The 18,725-nt window shown below is 39.3% G+C and overlaps 2 protein-coding genes across 3 annotated transcripts; both read left to right on the top strand.

The window, feature by feature from the left end:
* Positions 1-3,804: 3,804 nt before the first annotated feature.
* On the top strand, positions 3,805-9,383 carry abcf2a (ATP-binding cassette, sub-family F (GCN20), member 2a). The gene is made up of 15 exons (XM_017685738.2): positions 3,805-3,933; positions 4,788-4,963; positions 5,084-5,296; positions 5,419-5,601; positions 5,866-6,037; positions 6,331-6,426; positions 6,715-6,817; positions 6,934-7,029; positions 7,133-7,252; positions 7,348-7,437; positions 7,768-7,878; positions 8,048-8,110; positions 8,320-8,448; positions 8,598-8,801; positions 8,905-9,383. The coding sequence occupies exons 2-15, from the start codon at positions 4,822-4,824 to the stop codon at positions 9,010-9,012; spliced, it is 1,830 nt and encodes a 609-aa protein (XP_017541227.1). The 5' UTR covers positions 3,805-3,933; positions 4,788-4,821; the 3' UTR covers positions 9,013-9,383.
* Positions 9,384-9,733: 350 nt separating this feature from the next.
* faim2a (Fas apoptotic inhibitory molecule 2a) lies at positions 9,734-17,950 on the top strand. 2 transcript variants are annotated; one of them, XM_017685744.2, is made up of 12 exons: positions 9,734-9,823; positions 10,771-10,918; positions 12,151-12,284; positions 12,593-12,657; positions 12,768-12,821; positions 13,235-13,285; positions 13,393-13,432; positions 13,564-13,601; positions 13,688-13,775; positions 13,871-13,966; positions 14,813-14,866; positions 14,987-17,950. In XM_017685744.2, exons 2-12 carry the CDS (start codon positions 10,789-10,791, stop codon positions 15,131-15,133), a joined length of 897 nt encoding a protein of 298 aa, XP_017541233.1. In that variant the 5' UTR covers positions 9,734-9,823; positions 10,771-10,788; the 3' UTR covers positions 15,134-17,950. The 2 variants fall into 2 exon arrangements, with proteins under 2 accessions (XP_017541233.1, XP_017541236.1); XM_017685747.2 differs by lacking the exon at positions 9,734-9,823 and adding an exon at positions 9,916-10,072.
* Positions 17,951-18,725: the final 775 nt, after the last annotated feature.

The following is an 18,725-nucleotide window of genomic DNA, read 5'->3' as shown; positions in this document are numbered from 1 at the left end:
TCATTCTGAAATGCACAATTCTCTACATTTTTTTCTAATTCTTCTGCTCTTTATTTATAGTGAATGAAGGTGTCCTGTGGTCTCATGTTGCAAACATCTGTTATGTGTAAATGAATAAATGCATTCGGCTCATCAGCAAAATAAGGAGTAATTTAATTTACCTTTAATGTTACAATATGCACTTTGTGGAAACAGATTCAAGTATGTGGTTGCTGCACTTGTTTTCCTGACATTTGTACTTTTCTGAGTGATTAAAATAATACTTTTACTTGATCAAGTTTGCAAACAAATGTTCTACTTATTAATGCACTGGTGTGTTTTGCTCTCTGTAAAATGTAGAGTTTTAAAAACACATTTGTGTGTCTTTGCTGTCAACAAAACCTTATATCTACACACATTTTTAACAGAATTTAAAAATACCAGGTCCCCTTTACATTGTATTAGATTTTCATGATGAATGGACCAGTAGACACAGTCCAAAGCTGCTTGGGAAACAAAATGTTCAATTAACTTCCATTAAATTTTTTTTTCTTCTGTAAAGTTACGTTTTGGAGCTACTGCAATGATATGTTGGTCAAGTTTATACTTATCCTGCTAACAGCTCATTTCACAAACAGGTTGTCAGCAGTCATCCTTTATCTTTTCTATTTCTCAGAAAACACGTTCCTGTGCCATAAAACATTTTAAAGTGTTTCGACTAGTACCCTCATCCTTCAGTGTGCTAACTAGAGAAGGCATGTCAGTACTGACGGGTATCGGTATGTGGCCAATCTCAGCTAAAAATGCTGTATTGGATATCGGAGGAGAAAAATAATGAATTCAGTCCAGTCCTGTAACAAATAAATCCCGAAATAGCTCACTGTGTGATGTGATGATGTTAGCTGTGTAGATCTTCCTTGGGGCTAGTAGTGTTTGAGCATGTTGGCCTACTTTTAGATGCTCATGTTAAGAGAAGTGTTTCAATTAAAAGTAACTCATTTTAAAGCTTAATCGTTTTTAACGAAGAAAAATTGCATCACTCTCAAACAATTCTCAAGGTTTCAATATCAGTATTGATATCAGAATAGAAAAAGTGCTATCATGCTCTCTCTAATGCTAACAGTTTCGGGATGTTATGGAATACAAGTATTGGGAATACACATTCAGAACATAGAAATTGTGTCTGTATTCCATGCTACATTTTGTAATGGCAGTATTCAGAATACAGTTAAGTTTTACATTTTTGAAGAGTACTTTTAGACAACTTATACACTAAATAAAAAATCTATTAAAAATACCATTATGTATTAGCATATTTATTAACCATTTTAGAATCTGTGCCCCACATGTAGCAAACATGCTCATTAGATTAATTAATTCTAAAGAGGATCTCAATTAATGGCCTGTTTACAAACACTGAAGTTCCTACTAAAGCCTGAGTAGACTGATAAACCAATAAAATAACCCATTCATTAATCTCAGTGTTATGGAGCTCTGCTAAAGCCTCAGTAGACTGATAAACCAATGTAATGACCCAGTCATTAATCTCAGGGTTACTGATTTCTTTCACAGGAATGATCAGACTAATAATCATCTCAGTAGTGAACATGTTTGCAAGTGATAATCTTAGCATCAGTGTTGTAATGGACTCCTGCTAAGGGAATTATGTAAGCAGCGGTGGTCTTAAGCAGGTAATGTTAAAAAAAGAGAATTTTTATAACTTCATTTAAAACACAACAACCGAATAAATACATGAAGAAAACTGCCAACCAGTAACAGCAAGGAACAACTTGAATTAAGTTTAGAAAATCCCATGTCTATTGCCAAGATGTATTGCAAATGTATTCCATATTCAGCCATCGCTACTTTTTCAAAATATCTTGCCCAGCACTGAAGGCTAATTTTAGCATTTCACATTTCGCTGTGGTTTAAGCAACACTACACTCAAGAATTTGAGCCCACATGCTGGTTTCCCAGTGCCAGATCAAGTCTAAACCAAATCGAAACCATTGAAACCAATGGCCTTTTTAATGGAGAAATGTCACACTCTCAAAAAGCACTTAAAGAACCTTTTGCAAGATTACAGATTTTAGCATAATAAAGGGGTTCTTCAGATTGATTGAAAATGTGCTGTAGATGGATCTATATTGAACCCTTTTGAAGTATCTGAAGGATTCAGTATAGCACCAAAAAGTTGGTTCTATTATTACGATGTCAAGCTTGTATCAACAGAAGAACCATTTGGGGTGTTATATAGAACCTATTCAAGAGCTATCTGTAACACATTTACGCACATTCCTTGAGTGCTCCTAATTCTATTATAGAACCATTTTCTCTAAAAACCCTTGAAGAACCATCTTTTTTAAGAATGTAGGTGTGTAATCTAGTGTAGCTCTTCCTCTTCTCTATCATTCTCTGGATAAATAACAGAATCAAATCAATGTCTAGCAGAAAAAGAAATGCAGATGGCTCTGTCTGACCATGACTAATAGGACATGTTGACCATAAGAGAGAAATAAGTGTAGTGAAGAGTCCTGGTCACTACACCAGGTCAGTTAAATCAAACTATGGCTACACTGGAAACTTTGGACATCTGCTCCTTAATAGTGCTAAAAGCAGAGTAAGCTGTTACTTAGGACCCCAGAGCCACCATTGGGCATTATGTACATATTTTAAAATGTATTTAGTATTATTTGTCAAAAAGCGGTGCGATTCCTGGGCTTTTCTCAAACTGTTTATAAAGTCTAATGATGTATTAATTATTGCTTAATTCTTGCATAAAAAATATGATTTGGGGTGGGTGGGTGGGGTGTGGAGACCACTAAGTAGAACGTCTGTCCCATGTATTCAGAAGCAGCCCTAAATAATATCCACACATGTTCCACATTTAAAGGGGAACTCCACTGAATTTTAAACATTTCTACATAATTAAATGGTGAAGTTGTAAACAGACTGGTTTGATGTGATAAACTTAGTCAAAATTGTTCACAATGGTGGTGACTGGAACCAGATGTCTGCTTCTAAACATTAAATAGTTATGAATGCCTTGCCTGATGTCTGACACATTGTTATAAGGTAGATTTGAGAAGATTTTGGTTCTAAAACAAATTTCAAAAAAATAAAGCAGGATGCTGTGAGGCAACATAATCCCCAAAGAAAAGATATTTTCTACTATTTTGCCATCATCAACATGACATATAAAAACTCAAGACACGTGCAGTTTCACTGATGCTTTAGGATAGTAAGAAAATGTCTATTTGTGTTGAAGTCATGATGACACTTGGATTTTATCGGAACCACTGTGAATAAAAGTCCAGACCATTCTGAAGGACTGCTTACATTTCAGCAATAGAATTAAACAGAAATGTAAAAGAAATTGGTGAAATTGTCCTTTAAGTTCCTAGTATTACATACCTTACTGTTGCAAGTATTATTCTTTACTGAAACAAGATGTGAATCGTGCAATGTTGTTTTTTTTTTTTGTCTTTTTTAGATGCTTTAGTGATCAGTGTAATATAAAAAGGGACTGATTTCACAGCAAAAAAGGCACCAACTTATGAATAGTAATGCATAATGATCATAATAAATTTGAATACTTTTTTGTTTGTGTATATATATATATATATATATATATATATATATATATATATATATATATATATATATATACACACACACACGCACGCGTGGACTTTAACCCGGCAGCAGCAGTGAACCCACACTTCTATTAGTCACAATCGAAACGCTGATCAGGACATGACGCACTGATTCTGGCGCCTCGACGCAACAGCCCAATCCAGTTCAGGCTCCGCCAATCCGGAGGCGGAGCGTCGTTTTCTTACAAACCAGATTGGCTGACGAGCCGGTACTGAGGGCACGCGCCGTTCTCTGCCGCGCTGTGCGTTCCATGAGACGGTCTGTGTTCCGTTAGCGCAGCGAGGAGAAGAGAAAAAGGTACCGAGAACGAGGCTGCTTTCTTTAGTAGTTTAAGAAAAACGGAGATGTTCCTCTCCCTCTCTCAAGGCTTTTGACTCGTAGTCCACATTCTGTGGAGAAATTACTGTCGTGGGCGCCGGAGCGCCGGCGTGAGGCCGAGCTTTGCCGGCAGTGCGAGGACACAATGCGGCGACACGCAGTTCGGAATCGGAAACCTCCGACATGAGGTCGATGTTAAAGCTCTTTGTCCTTCGGCTGTATCATCAATACAAGCTTAAATGTCCTATTTGATTAGACGCGGTATTTTTGTCGTTGTTTTTATACCCATTTTTGAAGCTAGCCGGCTAGCTAGCCCCGTTACGGGCCGGTTAGCTTTTAGCATCGTGGTTGGAGCTAACGCTCGTACAGGAAGGAGCCACAGTGCTGTCCGTCCGTCCGTCCGCCCGCGTTCTGTAACCACGGCGTTGTAGTTGATTCCTTAATTAAAGCGTCTATCAGATGTGGACATGCTTGCTCTGTAGAGGGCCTGTTGAAATGGTTGGGAAAGGCGAGCTGAACTAGATTTTTTTTTTCAGTGTTGATAATCGGTACCTACGACAAGTCATTAACGTTACTTCAAGAGTTTGATATTGTACACCGGAGGTAAATGTTCCCACGTGAAATCTTTAACAAGACAAATTTTAAGTCCGACAAAAGGCAGCGTCGGCTAGTCTCTGCTCCCCGTAGGCGGCTGGTGACTGTTTGGCTCAATTTCAAGTGACCGATTTCTTTGTGGTTTAGAGAAAAAGCTTTACGTAGCCTTCAGTATCTGTCTCCGTGATGACCACAGTGTGCGTTCCCTCTTGCTTACCCGTGGCTTGGTGTGTCCTCAGGGCTTTTTCCCCGTTCCTGGGCTCCACAGTTGCCATGCCGTCCGATTTAGCAAAGAAGAAAGCGGCGAAGAAGAAAGAAGCAGCCAAGGCCCGTCAACGGCCCAAGAAAGCTGAAGAAGTCAATGGCGAGGCAGAGAAACCTGAGAGCCAGGAGAACGGTGCGGCTGAGGTCAACGGTGAGTCAGAAACCTGTGTTGTGAAGAGTGCTTCAAGGCTGGTGTACTGAGCATAACTTGCTTGGCTCCTAAAACGTGAAGGTCTTTGACTTCTTAGAGTTAATGTTATGTCATCTACAGGAGTTGCCAGTCTGACTAAGGAGCTGGATGAGTTTGAGTTGAAGAAAACAGAGGCACGTGCCGTGACAGGGGTGCTCGCCTCCCACCCCAACAGCACAGATGTGCACATCAGCAGTTTATCACTGACCTTCCATGGGCAGGAGCTGCTCACTGATACCTGTCTGGAACTCAACTCTGGCCGCCGCTATGGCCTTATTGGACTCAATGGAACAGGTAAATTTCAAGATGCCTTGGGGAAGCACAAACACTACTATCTGTGCATGTGTGAGAGCTGCTGTTTGGCCATTTGGTGTTTTATGGTCCGGTGTCATTTACCCCCTTTGTTTTTTATTCAGGTAAATCAATGTTGCTGTCAGCCATTGGTCACAGGGAGGTGCCCATTCCAGAACACATTGACATTTACCACCTGACGCGTGAGATGCCCCCCAGTGAGAAGACGGCACTGCAGTGTGTCATGGAGGTTGATGAGGCGAGAATCCAGCTAGAGAGAGAGGCTGAGAGGCTCGCCCATGAAGACTGTGAGTTTTGCAGAGTATATCTGTATGTTATTGACTATAAACCATTCTAACTCGCTTGTCTATAAAGGGCTTAACATGTTGTCATAGATTGCTCTTCTCTTTGTGATTGTATTTATCCCTAGGCATGGTAGGGCCTATCAGAACACTCTCCTTAATGTTGTGGGGTTTTTTTCCTTTCTAAATACTCGTCAAGTGCATGTCTTGGGTATCATTGTTTATGAAGGCAAGTACGCTTGTTTCAACTTTCTCTTTCCTGCGTTTTAGCTGAATGTGAGAAGCTAATGGAGCTGTATGAACGGTTAGAGGAACTGGATGCAGACAAAGCAGAGATGCGTGCATCCCGTATCCTCCATGGCCTGGGCTTTTCCACCTCCATGCAGCAGAAGAAGCTTAAAGACTTCAGTGGTGGCTGGAGGATGCGTGTTGCTCTTGCCAGGTAAATCTTTCATGCCCATCAGCCCATTTAGTTATTCTCAAAGTGTGTCTGACTTTTCTGCTGTGGCCCACCTAGATTAGTCACACTCACTTCCATGCTGCTGAAAAATGATGTAACAAAAGGCCGAATGATAGCACAGTTGTCAAGCAGAAACTCTCTGCAACAACTGTGTAGTGACAAAATTTCCAGAAGCGTATTATCTGATTTCTGCAGCTCCATGTCTGACCGTTCTTTACCCTAATGCCTGGTTTGTTGGACACAATCACATCGTTTATCAATGTTCTCATCTACAGAGCCCTGTTCCTCAAACCCTTCATGCTGCTCCTGGATGAGCCCACAAACCACCTGGACCTTGATGCCTGTGTGTGGCTGGAGGAGGAGCTGAAGCAGTGAGTTTCTGATCCTTTAATTACATTGAGTCTAGATTCACACATTGAAGCTGGCCTATGATTTCAGAAGGGGTTGTTGTCACTGACATGATGTAAACAAAAGGCCGAATTGTAGCTTCGCCATCAAGCAGTTTGTTTCTCAGTATGGCTGGGGCTTTGACAAAAACTAGACCGAAGCGTTTAACTGATCAACTGATGCAACCCAGTGAATATTCTAGGACTATTCTCAGGAACCTTAGTACTGTGTATGTTCTGTTTTGTTTCTAAACTGTGAACCTTTCATTTCAGATTCAAACGAATTCTGGTCTTGATATCTCATTCTCAAGATTTCCTCAATGGTGTTTGTACAAACATCATTCATCTGCACCAGCGCAAGCTGAAATACTACACAGTAAGTGTAGCGATTTACTCTCTAGCTGTGCAAGTTCTTGGTTTAATCTAATTGATTTAACAAATATCAGTGCCTAAAGAATAAAAGTAACTGACATTGTCTGTGACTTTGTGAAGGGTAACTATGACCAGTATGTCAAAACTAGAGAAGAACTGGAAGAAAATCAGATGAAACGCTTTAACTGGGAGCAGGACCAGATCGCTCATATGAAGGTGAACTTTTGTTCCAAGTTTTCAACTTCCATGGAGCTTGTGTGTGGCTTTGTTAAGAAAAAAAAACAGCCCCTTAAAATTAAAGCATTTTGTCCTCGTTTAGAACTACATAGCACGGTTTGGGCACGGCTCAGCCAAACTGGCCCGTCAAGCACAGAGCAAAGAGAAAACTCTGCAGAAGATGGTTGCATCAGGCCTGACTGAACGTGTAGTGAATGACAAGGTGAGCAGCACAGCAGATTCTGTTAACTTATGACCTGGCCAGCTCTTGTGATGCAAGTCTAAAAACAAATTTCTCCCTTGTGTTTTTTCCCCCAGACACTGTCATTTTATTTTCCTCCCTGTGGGAAGATCCCCCCTCCTGTCATCATGGTTCAAAATGTCAGCTTCAAATATTCGGATGAAACGGTAGGGATGCTTATCTATTTTATTTATTTATTTATTTATTTATTTATTTTTAATCCAGTTTTTCTCCCCCACCTCAATGTACTAAGAATGTATTGACTTGGTTACATGCCAAAACTCTGCACTTCAGACATGCTGATTTCAGGTTGAAATAACCAATTGTGAGCAGGTTTTTAATCATGACGGATGGATATCTTTGTGCCCCACACATTATGTTTGGGTCAGTTCTGTCAGTTTCATTTTGTGGATGCAGCACCTTTCTCATGTTTGTATGGTGGTGCCCTCTTCAGGAGAAAAGTGTACTCACATTGTTTATTTTTTCCCTTCTTTCAGCCAGTGATTTATAAAAACCTGGAGTTTGGAATTGACTTGGATACCAGGGTGGCCCTTGTGGGGCCCAATGGAGCTGGCAAATCAACACTACTGAAGCTACTCACTGGGGAGGTGTGGTGTGTTTTTTTTTTTTTTTTTTTTTTTTTTTTTTTTTTTGATAAAGCACTTTCATATAGAAAGACGTTTTGTGTGGTCTTGGCATTAATTTTATTTTTAGATGTTTTAAATTGTGCTGTTTTGTACTAGTCTGCTCTACTTATGACATTCACTGTTCTTTCAGCTCCTCCCCACTGACGGTATGATTAGGAAGCACTCCCATGTCAAGATTGGCAGATATCACCAGGTACTGACCAGCCAATTGTTTTTCAGGTTCAATTTCAATGGAAGTGTGGGTTTTTTTTGTTGTGGGTTTTTTTTTTTTTAATTGTCCAACTTAAGTGCCAGACTGAAAATAAATAAAAGCCCCTTAAACAGCACCATTTCTCTTGACTGCTGATATTGGACAGCTGATTTGAATGAATGGCCTCTACTTGCTCTTTATTTGTCCTGCAGCATCTGACAGAGCAGCTGGAGTTGGATCTGTCTCCTTTGGAGTACATGATGAAGTGCTACCCAGAGATAAAAGAGAAAGAGGAGATGAGAAAGATCATCGGACGCTATGGGCTCACAGGCAAACAGCAGGTCAGTTTTATGTTTGGGCATGGAGGCTTTTGCAGGTTTTTGAGTCAAATGTAGTTATGCTAGCTACATATTGAGATCCTAGTCAGTTGATCTACTTGTTTTCTACTGTGTAAGAGTGTAGTTGGTTTACGTCCGTTTTCTGATCTCAGGTAAGTCCCATCAGGAACCTCTCAGATGGTCAGAAGTGCCGTGTTTGCTTTGCCTGGCTGGCCTGGCAGAACCCTCACATGCTCTTCCTGGACGAGCCGACCAATCACTTGGATATTGAGACAATTGATGCCCTTGCTGAGGCCATCAATGACTTTGAGGGTGGGATGATGCTGGTTAGCCACGACTTCAGGCTTATTCAGCAGGTACCTTTTTATTATACTGTTTATTTTATTATAATTATACTGTACAATGGGAAATGTGTTCACTTGGCATTTTGAAAATGACTTTCACTTTGCCTTCTAACAGGTAGCTCAGGAGATCTGGGTTTGTGAAAAGCAAACAATCACCAAGTGGAAAAAGGACATCTTGGCTTACAAAGAACATCTGAAATCAAAAATTGACAAAAATGCATGATGCACAGGCACTGCATTATCCATCCAAGGCAGTTTCCAACAATCTGCATCTCTACAGTCCCCCTCTTTGACATGTCAAGGCATGCATGCTGATGATACTGCAGTTGAAGCGCAATCTACCCACAAGTCATCTACTGTTTGGTTTTTTTTTTTTTTTTTGGCTTTTTCTGTTCTTGTCTGAATTAAATAAAAACAAAGCAGTTGAGCACTTAAGTGTTATAACAGGCGGTTCAACAGCCCAGAGAATGAAATGTTAGAGATTGTCATTTACATGGGCTCTTGAAGAGCTTTTTGGATTTTTTTTTTTTTTAATAATTTAATGCTGTATCTGCAATAATGGAATTGTCTGAATAAAAGTACTTTTACTTATAACCAGATTTACTTAATTGCTGTTTGTAGTATTGTCTAACGTTAAGCTGTGTGCACATGGGTATATGCATGCAAGTCGATGACTTTAATCCGGTATTTAGGCAAAGTCTTAGAATTTCTATAATAAAAAAGGTTTTAAGATTTCATGACCCTTTTTCAAAAGAAAACCCTTTCAGAATCAAATTTGTCTTCAAATGACCCCACTTGTGGAGGCACACTTTAATTTCATGCAATGAGATTTGTTTTGGGTATTTTTTTATGTATGTTTGCTCTCTTATTCAGTCTATTCTTATTTACGAGCGATTTGGCCTGTTTTATTGGAATAAATGTTTTTTTTTTTTCTTAATCCTGATGTCTTTCCGCAGTACAGGATGTGCGTCACTGAGGTTTTGGGTCCGTTGTTTTGTTAAATTGTCCAACTTGATTTCACTGTTACGGCAAAGGTGAGTTAAACCGCTTAAAAGAAACGGCAGAACGCTTATGTAATTCTTTCCGCTGAAGATTTTCCGTTTCTCCTCGCGTCCCGTAAAGTGTTATTCACGGTCAGAGCCGGAACATTTATGAGTCGTGTCGTTGGCAGCCATCAGTTCAACTGATAACGGCTAGGCTAACCCAGCCCCTGCTAACTGCTTACCCGGGCGAGCAGCTGGAGTAACGGAGCGGTCAGCTCAAGAAACTGCCTTCTAGACTGGGTGTGTGCGCGGTGTCTTCCCATTGTAGTTAGCTAACTATCTAGCTAACAAGACAGTTACCTCTACCGCTTTAAGTGGTCTAGATATCTTTGACAGTTTTTTTAGCTAGTTAAGCTAGCTAGCTCATCAAGCCATTTAATCAGTGAAAGGACATGGAGCACAAATTAGAAAAAAAACAAGACCCCCTTTAACCGCCGGAGCAGAATAGGCAGCGGTTTAAATTGTGTTTTAGGCTGAGTGACTTGCTTATCATCACTACCTACGCGGTGTCATCAGTTAAGGCTAATGATTTAACGTAGAGTTGTACGGTATTGATCAAATTCACGATGTTGTCCAAACAGTACGGTTTCACGTCGAGGATGCTATACGTGTGCATGTACATAGCAAATGAACCGATGCTGCCTGATGACCACTGTTGCCAAAAGAACGACTCACAAGCCTGATGGAACTAAAGCAAATGAAACCTTGCATAATGTACCTCAACAGCAGTATCATCAGGGACTTTGCTGAATAGGATGTGGAAATAATGTTCATTATATATTATCACCACTAAAGCTAAAACTCTTAACCTAGTTGTGTCATGCCAGTACTGGTGTGGACAGAATATCGATCAGCTTTACAAGGCACATCAAGTCACTCCTATGTTAAAATGGTTGACGAATAGTGTGGAGTTAATCGTGGTGTTTTTCCTCCTTTAGAGAGTGAACTGAGGCACAATGAGCCTGCCGGCTTCCCCTCCGACCTACGCGGAGGCCACAGCAGGAGATAAAGAGAGAAGTGTTGGTAACCTGCCACCTCCAACCATGCCCATGCATCCCAGCTGGGCCTATGTGCATCCAGCTCCCAGTGAGTGTCGATATTCGTATAGCACGTGTACATGTGTAGCTGCCTAAAAACAATATTTACAGGAATCACGTCTCACAATGGTGGTCACCCCGTTGCAACAAGTCCTCTTTCCGGGCTATGAGACTTAAATGTTATGCATGTTTATACGAGATGAGATGAGGTTTCTCTGACATGGATTAAAGTCTGGAACTAAATTGCAGTGTCAGTGGACATTACAAATCCCATTTAGCCCAGGCTCAGGCTTAATCTGGATCTGGGAAACTGGCTGGATGATTTGGTCACTGGTGATTCAGAATTAAAGGAGTGCATCTGCCATTTTAACCTAATCCATATCTGCTAAATCTGTAGCTCTTGGTTTATTACCATGGAGGATCATTTCTACACTTTTTACTGTGCTTAGAAATGAATAGAAAATTTGTTGACTCATAACACACTTACAAAAGCTTTGGGCAGTTGCTGAATTTGGTCAGTAAATGGGTGTTTTTAATAGAACGTGTGTTTTTAATAGAATGCGTTCAGTCAAACGTTTTTGTAAATCAAACTGTAAGTTGTTCTTTCAGAGATTGGGCTAGTTTTGCACATGGAGCAATTTTTGATGTCATTTGCTTAGTTGATTGTGGGTGAGTTTTGCCATCTCCTGTCTAATCAGAAAGTGATAATAACCAGAGCTGCTTTACTGTGTTGCAACAGTGTTTGGAACTAAGATGAAACATTGTGAGAACAACTTTCGTAAGACATTCTCTTGTGTCTGTCTCATCCCAATCCCTGCTAATGCAGCATAATTGGCCTGTTCTGTTACATCAGTTTACAGACACCTGCGCTGGCCAGTATCATGCTGAGTGATGGGGGAGGGGGAGGGCCATTCTAAACGCCCAGAGAGATTCAGTGTTATACTTTTTTTTTTTTCTGTTTTTCATTTGGGAGCCATCTAGACACAATTTTATTGGACAGCTTTCTGTTGGTCTGCTATTTAAAATCTGTTAAGTTGCACAGCACTTATAAGCCAGTGGGTTATTTCTGCTTTTATCTGCAATCAGATCAGTTTAATAGGATTGGAAAATATTGATTCCAAACTTTTCCAAACTGCAATGTGTTTTCTTTAAAGACACATTCTTCACCACGTTTTGGCTGAGTTTTCCTTGAATACTCTTTCAGCTTTGAGTTCTAATGTCTCAGATTTGACTGACTGTGAATTAAAATGAGAATCTCTAAGGCTTTGTCGTCCATTTTAGGTCCAGGGTACACAAACCCGTATGCTTCAGACATGTCCTCACCCTTCTCTGATCCGAGCTCCAGCGGCAGCTTCGATGGCCTCAGCGGAAGCAGCTGGGAGGACAAGAATGTCCGTCGCATGTTTATCAGAAAGGTATGATTCTGTTCATACTTGTTTCTGCTCAGATGTTCTGTATTTTCTTTGAGGCCCATCTTCTGGTTTTACTCAGTGCGTTGTCTGTTTTAAGATGCTGGCAGGGGCACAAAGAGACAGTGAGTGACTTTTGATGTGTATACCTGTTTAGAGCTAATAGAGATATAGAGAGGAGATAGGCTGTAGTTGATTTGATCTTGGGCTGAACTAGTGCCTTCTAGAATGTAGGGCTTGCGACCACCTGTTTTTCTGAAGACCACATGTATTTCTGGGTATTGTTTCCAAGCGCCATTTTCTTTCTCTTGCAGGTGTTCTGCATCCTTATGGTTCAGCTTATGGTGACTTTTGGTGTTGTAGCACTCTTCACTTTCTGGTGAGACACATTTTTATGATTATTCCCATATAAAACTATTCTTAAGTTTCACCAATGCAGTATTTCTAAGACTTAACACATCTTCTGTGGTCTGTCCTCTGTTTTTGCAGTGAGCCGGTGCGACAGTTCATTCAGTACAATCGTATCCTCTACCTTGCCTCATAGTAAGTGTTTTCTCCTGTGCTTCTTCTACTCTGTAGTGTTTTGAAGATCTTGCACAGACAACTTTCCTTCTGCCTTACCACTTTTTGTGAGAGTTATATCATTGTCTTATTTTCTTATTAAGAGACTTGCGCTGTGTTCATAAGTAGAGTAAAATAATTGTCTCTTAGACTGCATCCTCCTATTTTCTTGCCTTATTTTAGTTTGGAAAGGCAAAGATTCTGATTCACTTACATATAGCAAACTATATTAAAACATCTGAAATTAAATGCTTCTGTAACTGCAAAAAGGTGAATGGGGCGCTGGACTTAATGGAGTATTAAAGAGGTTGGAACAGGCCTCCGCAGCCATTTGTGCAGGGTCTTTAAGGGTTACCTTCATTGTCTCAAAAATGACAAAGCTATGTCTTCCCTAGTATGACCTTCATGGGAACATACCTGGTGCTGGTATGCAGCACAAGTGCACGGTAATAAAATAACATCATGACCAAAATTATGATTACAAACCCTTTGCAAATCATTTCTGTAGATATTTTTGAGGCTTTACAGATTGTTTTCTGCTTTTACCCCACAGACGAAGATACCCAACCAACATGATCCTCCTTGGCATCTTTGTAAGTAACTAAGTCCGTAGGACCAAAGATAGTGGTTGTCAATAAATGGTACTTAATTTACAGGTAGTTCACTGTGTATTACATTGTAGTAGGTAACCGGCAGGTCACAGCTCTTTATTTACTCTTTCTAGACTTTGGCAATGTCTTACATGGCAGGCATGCTTGCAAGGTAAGAGAGATATCTTTTGCACTTTTTGTTTTTATTATCTTTCATTATCTTTTGTATTAAGTGGTTCTCCCTACACTTTGTCTTAGCTACCATAATACCAAAGTGGTGATGCTGTGTGTGGGTATAACCGCTTTAGTGTGCCTCGCTGTCACCCTTTTCTGCTTTCAATCCAAGGTGAGCTTGTTCAGTTTTATCTTCAGGTTTTATGATAATGTGCATTTTGTTTTTACATTGAGATAATGTGCATTTTGCCTCCATTCATGGTTCAGGTTGATTTCACTTCTCGTCACGGTCTGCTATTTTCACTCATGATGGTGCTGATGATCACCGGGCTGCTGCTCATTTTCACTGTACCGTTTGGATATGTAAGTTCCACATTCCTCATACATAACATACATAATAAGTATGCTCATTAAATAATAGGGTTCCAGCAAGTAAACTACATAGTCACAACGCTGATTATGAACAATAATAATTTGAATTCTTACTGTTGACAGGTTGTTTACTCACAGAAGCATTCTGTAATGCATTGTAATAGACATAGTCATTCTGACAGATTGAAGTATACGCAAAGTGCTTTGTTGCACCATAAAAGTACAAACTTCTTTTGGCCCAAATGGGAGAGAAACCAGAAAAAGCATAATAGTTAGTTAGATTGGTTATTTGAACAGTAGTCCACAGGTTAGCCAATTATAGAAATCATTGTTAGTTTAATTTGAAGTCAATGATTTATGAATAAATATTGTTATTTTATGTACAATAATAACCTGTGTGGTGTAGGTTTAAATATTATAAACTAGACTTCACAAGTTTTTTAGATTTGGTTTATTCGGTATTTTGGGATTAAATCAAATGTAATAAATGATAAAACATATGCTGTAATTTTACTTCTATTTTAATACTGCATTTTTGTCAGATTTTCTGTCTCGACTTTTCAAATACGACCCATTCTGCATATTGTTGCTGTACTTTCATTCTTAATGTTATACAATTTTCTGAGTCATTTCAGAATCATTAGCTCATCTAAAATGTAGTTTCTTTTTAATCATTTAATATCTGAAGTTGCTCATTTTATACATTTTTGAGCAACAAAATTTGTTTTCTTCTATTAAAAAACACTGATTCCAAACTTTTGAACAGAAATGTATATTGTGCGTGAATGATTTGTTATTCCTCAATGTTTAAAGTAGTTCATTATTGCTCAATCACAGATACCCTGGTTGCAGACTGCTTATGCTGGATTGTGTGCCCTAGTTTTCACTTTGGTCAGTACACTTGCTCTCCCTGCACAGATCAGATATGACAAATTTTACTATATGTCATGAATGACATTATATTTGTGTAGCCTTGAAGAAATCAAAGTGTGCATCCTCTTTGTCGTCTAGTTCTTGGCATTTGATGTGCAGCTGTTGATGGGTAACCGCCGTTACTCCTTGAGCCCTGAGGAACACGTTTTTGGAGCGCTCTGCCTTTACATGGATATCGTCTACATCTTCTTCTTCCTCCTTCAGCTCTTCGGGAGCCGTGAGTGAGGCCTCTTTTCAGGCTGGGTTCAAACTTCTGCCCTGTTCTCTTATACAGACACGCATACACCCTTCTTACTAACCCCACAGCTCCACTGAGGTGTCTTCCTTAACCTGTAGAATAATATCTCCGGCAGCGCTGCTTTAGTGTCTCTGGCCGTTGAAATCTTGCTTTGCGGTCAGTGTCGGCAGCCTACATGTTCCTGACGTATACTGTATATGCAACATAAGTACACTCCCATACACTCAAGCTTATGTTGAAACAAACACACTTCAGCAGCTGTTATCCGTGTAGAAGACAATCATGCTACATACAGTGGCTCAGGATGGTGATCTTAAGGAGATAGTGTTGCTTGGTCCTCAGTTCCAGATATTGCCCTGGAGAAGAAGGTTGTTTTATTGACTAATTTATGAATTACATTTACAGTCATTTACAGTACAGTGTTTGTGTTTTTGAATCAAGTGTAGTGACAGGATATGCGAGGAAATACAATCATTGCATTGTACAGTTTTATTGTTTTGCTGACTTTTAAAATGAGCATTAAACTACGTAGGCATTTCAGTATCAGTCAGAAGTAACTCAAACGGCATCAGATTCTGAATCACATAGCTGTCCAGGGCTTTGTTTTTTGCTCATATTTAAAGTTAATTACCTGAGCTGAGCCAGAGAAGCCCTTCAGTGAAACTGCGTTTCCATTGCGCAATAACCTGTTGACTGGGGTGGATGTACCTACCAGTATTCTTTTGGGTCATTGCATTTTATGTGCCTCTTCTGAATGCTGGCTAATATACAGGCATCCGTGTAAATTGTATGCACTTTTTCCCCTCCTGGTTGGTTAATATATGCAATGCAGCCATTGTCTGTGTAGAAAACACACCGTGCCAAATGTACCTCTGTCGTGTGATGATGGCAGGAAGTTTTCATCCAGCAGGACAATATTGGTCTATGTCCACTGCCTGATTCATACCATTGAATGGTGCTGAGGTCATTCTGAGTGGTTTTTGTTGTTGTATAGCTCTCAAGACATACATGTGTATTTAAATAATTACTTGGATTTTTTTTTACTTTTAGATAGTGATGTCTTTGAAGAGAGATTACATTTTAAAAACTGACAATGAACTAATGGAAGATACTAATCTCACCGGGCCAGATGTAACGAGAATGCACATCTAGGGAAACAGATTAAACTTTTGATTTAAAAGGCACTAACAATGGTATCACCCTCTAAGACCCACCCCCAAATTCCACTAGTGGGTGCTCTTTGCACATCTGGAGTACAGTCAATATCTCAAAACAGGTAAGCTAACAAAACTCCGTTATTAACCGGAAAATATTAAGACTTGCTGAACTGAAGTCGTCATGTTTTGAACCAAAATATTCTGAGAAACACCAGATGATTGGTTCAGGCAGTTGTGCTTAGAACAGTTGAAGGTAAAAGAGGAACAGTAAAGCCACCAACAGGATGGATGGAGACAGAAGAATTAGATATACGTCTATAAGATGTTTGAAGATCCAAACAGAAAACAGGACATTCTGGAGCAACACTACCCATAATAATAATTAACAGTAACATATGTCACATCCATGGGTTAACGGCAGGCTTGTTGGACAATGCTGACAAGCACATTGTCGCCTCCTCAAACTTCTTGAGGTGTTGGATTAGTTTAGAAATTTCACTCTGTTCCCACCCTAGTAAGTCTATGTTCCCACCCACATTTAGGTCAGCATTTCACATGGATATATCCAGATGTTCTCGTCACATCTGGCCCTGCGAGAGTATTGGACTTTCTGTATTTGAGTTGATTCTCGTGCATTTGATTCCCATAAGCCTTTTTGTGCTCCTGATCTTTTTCATTTTTTAAAGATTTTCTTAGGTTTAAATGGCATTGGGTTTTCATCAGAGCAATATAAGAACTACTTGCTCTTATCAGCATTCCTCCTGCCTGTTTCTCAGTTAAAGAAATAGCAGAAGGCCTTTTGATTAATTGATTAATTTAACAGTACCCTTGAAGCATTGCTTACTTCTGTGAATTTGATGTTTACAAATGTGAATAGTTCTTCATTCTTGTACCCATAAGCTATGTTCATCTGTCAGTTCAAGCACATTAACTTCAAGCACTGTCCAGAGGAATTTTATTGCATTTTACTTTGATTGAAACAAGGGAGTTCATTGAGAACATGTTCTGTATTGAAAAAGCAGCCTAGTCCAATTACTTCACAGCCACACTAGAACACATACAGTGAATGTTTGTGAATTCACTGGTAGCTGAGTCTGTCTGCTTTTTCCTTTCTTCAGTGGTTTTATACTCTGGAGAGAACTTTCTCATTGAGCATTTCACTTACGTCACGGAGAAAACTGAACAAGACTTTTAAACACTGAACATTATTTTATTTGAAATATTGTTTTAAAAACCTGTCTTTTTAGCAAGGGCATGATTTAAACCTTTGATGATCAGTGGTGTACTTTATGTGTATTCATTACTATCCGTTCATGGTTATGTACATATGAGAGTGAGGTTTGTTGTATTTAGACCACCTTCTGCCTTTCCTCTTTCCTTGTGCACTATTGTACGTTGACAGAAAAAAAAAACCTCAGTGTTCTATCAGTACTTACTGCATGATCGGTGTTGCAGTGGCCAGTCCACTCAGTGCTGCCCACTGTATGTTAATCTAGGATTAAAAAGTGACAGCCTCGCCACATTCCTTTATCTCACAGCAGTGTAACGGCAAGGTGGCCAGTGGATTATGACAGAGTATTGTGAAGTTTTGTAACATTATCTGTTCATTAGTGAAATGAATAAAGATTAAGATAATGAATCAGGAAAGTGTTGTCTTGGTAGTTCTTGAATGAGAACCTGAACCTCTAAAACGGGGAAGACACAAATCATAATGCTCTTTTTTGGTTTACAATGACACACTAGGTGTTAGAGGTTTACTGGTATAAAGTGAATATCAGTGAGTATCCCATGGTATAGATAGAGTAATAAGCTAAAGTTAGATCACCACCAGCCCTTTTGCCACCTATACATCTTTGTATGTGCAGAAAAAAAAGACAGCAGAGTGTATACAACTTTTAGCATTTGCACAGTGAATAAAAATTCTTTCCTTTATACAAGCAACATACACATCTCTGCTTTAAATAAAAACTTTGTTTCCAGGTCCTACCCTTTGTGAACATTTCAGCCACATTGTGGCATGAGTGTAAATGTTACATCCATTAATTAATTAATTAATTAATTAATTAATTAATTAATTAATTAATTAATTAATTAATGTGTTGTTAAATAAAGGTTAATTGTGTTGGCACAATGATTTGGTTCCAAGCACTGCACATGCATATGTTCTCTCAGTAGAAAATTCTCAATAGAATTCATATAATATGGACATGCAGTATTCACAGGGAGTGATTATTCCATAAAAAGTATTCAAACATTAAAACATCCATCTTTGTATTGATAAATATAAAACACTTTAATACCATGTAAACTCCTTTTGCCTTAAATAAGTAATTCGTTTAGAGCCAATAATTTAATTACAAGTAAAATAAAAGCTTTTGAGATGCGCAGTAATGCTGCAGAACTGAAAGGGCTGTGAACTGGA

This window comes from Pygocentrus nattereri, chromosome 2 (genome assembly GCF_015220715.1).
Source record: "Pygocentrus nattereri isolate fPygNat1 chromosome 2, fPygNat1.pri, whole genome shotgun sequence".
In the NCBI taxonomy this organism is placed as follows: Eukaryota; Metazoa; Chordata; class Actinopteri; order Characiformes; family Serrasalmidae; genus Pygocentrus; species Pygocentrus nattereri.
Note: the sequence above shows the minus strand (reverse complement) of the source record. Positions and strands in the feature narration are given on the sequence as shown.

Coding starts and splice junctions, on each gene's coding strand:
- abcf2a (XM_017685738.2), top strand. CDS start 4,822: ATGCCGTCCGATTTAGCAAAGAAGAAAGCGGCGAAGAAGAAAGAAGCA. Junction 7,879..8,047: donor TGAAGCTACTCACTGGGGAG/GTGTGGTGTGTT, acceptor CTGTTCTTTCAG/CTCCTCCCCACTGACGGTAT. Junction 8,449..8,597: donor GGCTCACAGGCAAACAGCAG/GTCAGTTTTATG, acceptor TTCTGATCTCAG/GTAAGTCCCATCAGGAACCT.
- faim2a (XM_017685744.2), top strand. CDS start 10,789: ATGAGCCTGCCGGCTTCCCCTCCGACCTACGCGGAGGCCACAGCAGGA. Junction 12,285..12,592: donor GTCGCATGTTTATCAGAAAG/GTATGATTCTGT, acceptor TTTCTCTTGCAG/GTGTTCTGCATCCTTATGGT. Junction 13,967..14,812: donor TCACTGTACCGTTTGGATAT/GTAAGTTCCACA, acceptor GCTCAATCACAG/ATACCCTGGTTGCAGACTGC.